At 27.9% G+C, this 5,499-nt stretch overlaps 1 protein-coding gene across 2 annotated transcripts; it reads right to left on the minus strand.

The window, feature by feature from the left end:
* Positions 1-128: 128 nt before the first annotated feature.
* LOC127067213 (probable RNA-binding protein 19) lies at positions 129-5,139 on the minus strand. 2 transcript variants are annotated; one of them, XM_051001893.1, is made up of 17 exons: positions 5,014-5,139; positions 4,729-4,933; positions 4,451-4,656; positions 4,145-4,369; positions 3,798-4,059; positions 3,507-3,719; positions 3,237-3,431; positions 3,003-3,142; positions 2,768-2,893; positions 2,553-2,688; positions 2,132-2,472; positions 1,859-2,061; positions 1,670-1,786; positions 1,486-1,591; positions 1,284-1,407; positions 1,095-1,198; positions 129-258 (listed from the first exon to the last, which is right to left on the minus strand). In XM_051001893.1, the coding sequence occupies exons 1-16, from the start codon at positions 5,047-5,049 to the stop codon at positions 1,131-1,133; spliced, it is 2,703 nt and encodes a 900-aa protein (XP_050857850.1). In that variant the 5' UTR covers positions 5,050-5,139; the 3' UTR covers positions 129-258; positions 1,095-1,130. The 2 variants fall into 2 exon arrangements, with proteins under 2 accessions (XP_050857850.1, XP_050857849.1); XM_051001892.1 differs by lacking the exon at positions 129-258 and having other exon boundaries at positions 1,061-1,198.
* Positions 5,140-5,499: the final 360 nt, after the last annotated feature.

Raw genomic sequence — 5,499 nt, forward strand, 5'->3', positions numbered from 1 at the left:
ACGAGGTCTTCTTGCGATCGGTTGGAAGGTGGACGAGTCGAAGAGACTCACTGTTACTTTCATGGGCCGTCTCCGCCTCCAACCATCGCTATCACCTTCGATATACACAAGGGGCCCCACCAGTCGATCCGCATTTTCATTCCATCGGCATAGGTCTTTGCTCGTACTTCAACTGGGAGAGGTGAAAGGAAGATATTTCTTTCTGGCTGTCTTCCATGAATATCTTGTTGTCTTCGAGGCCGGTTATCATATTATCCACTTTATTTGATTATATAGGAAGTTAAAAATGCATATGTGTATACATATATATTTAAATAAATAAATAAATATATATATATGTATATATATTCTTTTTTAAATAAATAAATAAATATATATATACATACACACAGATTAAGATTATTCGATTAAAATATTTAAATTCAATATTTATCATAAGGACTAGTTTAACGATTTACATCATATAAGAACGTTGATTCTGATATGTAACGATGAGCGATTGAAGCTAGTCGAACGTGGATCGAAGATTACTATTTCATGCCACTTAAATATGTTAACTCGTATAAGAAAAACGAGAGTATCATAAAACCTAAATACATTGAATTATTTCAAACCATTATGATTGTCAAGGAGGTAGAAAGAGGTGGCTTGTGCGATACTGCTCTTTTGTTAGAAACCATGTCTTGCATTGTTTTCGAGAAAAGTGAGAGAAAGAAAAGTTCGCTATAAACGTGAGACGAAGGTCAATGTAGAATATGTCGTGGATCGAAAACCGTATCGACTTTCATTTTGAATAATTGCCAAAAGTCACAGCACGTGTGTTAAGTGCATGATAGTAAAAGTCATCGCTCTTTTTTGTTTTTTACTACAAATTTAAAACGTTTTTAGTGATATCATTCTTAAAAAATATTTCTATAAAAAATAGTTCTATATATATACATTCAATAATTTTGTATAAAATTAATACTGTATTATTTCATTTCTATTAATGAAACGATATACATCGTTAACAAAAAAAAAAATAGATCTTACTATTTTAATAGTATAAAAACTATTATTTCATATAGATTATAAATATATATATATATATACACACAAACTGCACATATTGATGAATAGAATGAAATCATTCATTCCGTTTCTAATCCGACCATTTCAGGATCCAAAACTGATTTTTTACTCTTTTTCGACGAACTCTCTATAATAGTGATTGAACAGAAAAAAATATCTTTTTAGTAAATATCTGTAATAATCATAAATGATATAGAATATCTATAGCGTACCTTCGTGAAAATGTTTAGCAGTTCTTTTTCTAATTTCTTCAATACCCTCCTCTGTCTGAGCCCATTCTAATACTAATCTTCGACCGTATAAATGAGTACTCTGACATAGCGCTTGGAAGGCTTTCTAAATCGATACAATAATTTAATTTGTTTAAATTAAAAGTAATAATAAACGTGTAATTTTAATTCAATAATGTATTACCTTCGCTTCGCTTTTTGTATAATATTCTACAAAACCGAATCCTCTATGTTTTTCAGCACCAATCAATTTTTTTGGTAATCTTACTGCTTTTAATTCGCCAAATGCTCTGTAAATGTAGAATTAAATATTGTAAGAAAGAAAGAAAGAAAAAAATTTATGTATAAAATAATATATAAGGACGCACTTAAATAATTCCGTCATTTCTTGGATTGTTGCTTGGAATGGTACATTTCTAACTAAGATTTTCGTTCCTGTTTGTGGAGTTACTTTGGATGATTTTTTTGCAGTTTTAACTTCGGATCTAAATGCATTTAATAAAATTATAATAAAAGTATATTATGTATATAGATTTATAATAATCTTATAAACATACGTCAATATTCTCTCGGATCTTTTTAATTCCAAAGTTTTATCATCAAGTACTGTCATTTGTAACGTTTTTAAAGCACGATTTGCATCAAATTTATATTTATATCTTACAAAACCATAACCCATGGATAATTTTGTACCAGGATTTTTTACATCTTTTTTAGTTGCTATCATGGCATAATGAATAGGGCCACATTTAGAAAAATACTAAAAAATACAAACATATTATATGTTTTTATAGACGTGCATGAGAACAAAAAGAACTGGATATAGATACCTCTTTCAATGTACTTTCTGAAGTTGAAAAGTTCAGATTTTTTACAAAAATAGTTGTATCTGGCTCCGGCTCATCGTCATTTTCATTCTCTATTTCTTTGTTTTTATCTTGGTTTTTATTTAATTCATCTTCTTTTCCTACTCCTTTCGTTTCTACAGGTGCTTCTTCCAATTTATTTTTTAAATCATTTTTACTTTTACTTTGATCCGATTTACTAAGTTTATTTATGAAGCTATTATCTGGTGCCCATTCTAGATACAGTGGTAAATGTTTGAATTTGGTATATGCTAGTTTTGTAAATGCTTTACGTGCTTCTGATGGTTCTAAAAATTCCACTAAAGCTGAAAATCGGAAATAATTAAACATTAACATTCTGTTGAAATATTGTGTTCTGTAATATCATTATAATATTATACTGAACCTGTTATTCCTGATGGTGGCATAACAATTCTTCCAAGTTCTCCATGTTGAGCAAACATGTTGTAAATATCCTTAGCTAGTGTACCAGACGGCAAATTTTTTACGAGAATAATGGTTTTTGATCTTTTTTCTGGTGGCTAACAATATAAAATTACAATTAATTCATATAAATATTTCCTGAATAAAATGCTTATATAATGTATAAATTTAATTTACTTGATTAAATGCATCCAAACAAACTTCATTTTCTTCCAAAAATTTTCTTGTTTCCTGTACTAGTTGTGTTTCGCCCAATGCTAATTTGACAGCAGCACTCATGCTTTTTGATTCATCTTCTAGTACCTTTATTATTAAATGACATATGTAAATATTATAAAACATTAATGAGAAAACATTTTTAATTTCTAAAATTGGTTAAATACAAAAAGTATAAAATTTTAAGTTCTCATACATGTTGTTTACTTGTGTTGTACGTCGCTGCTATTGTTTCTGCAACAGCATTTTGTCCCAGAAATAATGTATTCCAATTGTGAGATGAATTTGCAGTAATTTTATTTTTTAAATCTTTCTTTTGTTTATAAGATAAATTTTCTGTATGAAGAAAAGAAAAGGCAAGAAAATATAATTTCAATTTCAATGAACTTCACATATATAAGATATCATATATTTTATATTAAAAATTAACCTTGATCAAGATGATCCATTAAAGAGGATTTTGTTTTGCCTGGAAGTAAATGTAACATTCTACCATTTAGGATAGAACCATCTAATTCAGAATAAGCTCTAATAGCATGTTCAGGCATTAAAAACGTTACTGTACCAAAACCTTTTGGTTTCCTAGTAGTTCGGTCTACAGGTAAGTTCACTTCAGTTAAGGGACCTAATTAAATTAATATTATATAAATAAACATACAAAAGTATTATCATACACGATAAAAAAATATCCAAGCATTACCATATTTTTCAAATAATTGTCTAATGTCATCCTCTGTTGTAGTATAAGTAAGATTTCGTACAAACATTCTTCCAGATTCTGCTATGCTTTCTTCATTTTTTAATGATTCTTCTTGCTTTTTCCATTTAACATTACAGTCATTAATTTCTATATTTTGATCTTCCTTAGTTTCTAAGTTTTCTTCATACTTTGCCAGAAATATCTGTCTCCCATCTAATAGAATATAAAAAATGTATAAATTCTTAATCGTGAAAAAAATGTATTAAATTTTTTTCTAAATAGCATCCTTACCTAAAAAACTTTTATTTTTTAATAATGCCTTTCTCATATGCTGTTCTGTTTTAAATCCAATGTAGGCTATCCCTTTGATTTTAGGTGGTATACGTATAGATTTCGGTTTTAAAGGTTGAAGAAATTGCTTTATGTGTTTCTTTTTATGATTATATGCTAATCCTCGTAATTTTACTGTAAAAAATTTTGCAGGTCCATGCTTTGTTACTGACACTTCTTCCTTGTTAGTAATTTGTGTTTTCTTTTTTAATGCTTCCATATACTATTTAACAAAACAATTATTAACTATTTATTACTATAAATTGATAAAATAAAGTATAAAACATTACTTTTAATTAACAACTTACTTCTAAATCTGATATAACTCTATTTGCGATTTTTTCCTTCTTACTTTCTTCTTCTTCCTTTTTTTCTTCATCACTTTTGTCTGCAGTATCATCATTTTCACTATTTTTGTCATTATTATTTTGATTTGCTATAGTATCAATTACTGCATCATTAATCCAAACTTTTTTTGAACCTGCTACTGCATGACTTTCAAGAAATTCCATGAACAATGGATCATCTTTGTGCTACGCTCAAATAAATATATTAGTTATCTCTTTTATACAATAAGATAGTACTGTTTGAAAATATAATAATAAAATATTTACCTTTGCAATTGCCTCTTTAACTTCTGTAGACTGTTCTTTATTATTCTTTTTTTTCGTGTTTGTCTTCTTAAGATTTTCATTTTCATTACTATTTACTGTTTTAACATCTCCATCATTAGTATTAATTTTAGTTTTATCGCTTGGCTGCTTGTTGTAAGAACTATCTATGGCATATTTACTCCAAGATTTTGGTTTTGATGGATCACCTGATTAAAATGTTATAAACAATAATTTTTTTCCCATAATGAATATCATAAAACTATTTTTGATATTATTACCTAAACCAGCACATTGATCAACAGATATTCGACATGTATCGATACAAGTTTTATCAAAATATGTACGTGCTTTTAATGCCTCTTCTTCTGTTTTGAATCCAATAAAACAAAAATGCCTAAACTTTCCATCTTTTGTATATTTCAATTGTACATCGGTTACAAGACCTTTTTCACTAAAAAGTTCTCTTAGTTTAGATTCTGTCACCTATTGAAATAAAATTTCTACAAATTATTGTCTTTGTTTTAATAATATAAATAAAATTGTCATAGAAATCAAATGCTTACACTTTTTGGTAAATTTTTTACTATTAATCGAGACATTATTAATTATTTAACATTAATACACCTTGTAATAAATGTTAATAAGTGTAGATTTACCGTTCATTTAAGACACATGGTATAATGTTAGGTTATACCTATATTTTAAATAGCATTCTATAGTAATATGGCGTCCTTAATGGCGCAATTTGATTGGTTACTTACTTTAACCGCCATAAATACATAAATTTGAAACATATCATACACGTAAAATGTTTTGATTGTATGTCAACAAGAAGGAGAATATATACACACACACACACACACACACACACACACACACACACACACATACATATATATAATGCATAAGCTTACAAGTTTAGTTTCCTTCCGTACTCCGAGAAATACACATCGAAATATTCTCTTTCTGTACGGCTATATTTAATCGTCTTATAGATTTGATAATTTTATAATTATTTAAACAATATAGAATGTACTCGGAGTACGATG

Source organism: Vespula vulgaris, chromosome 10 (genome assembly GCF_905475345.1).
Source record: "Vespula vulgaris chromosome 10, iyVesVulg1.1, whole genome shotgun sequence".
Lineage (NCBI taxonomy): Eukaryota > Metazoa > Arthropoda > Insecta > Hymenoptera > Vespidae > Vespula > Vespula vulgaris.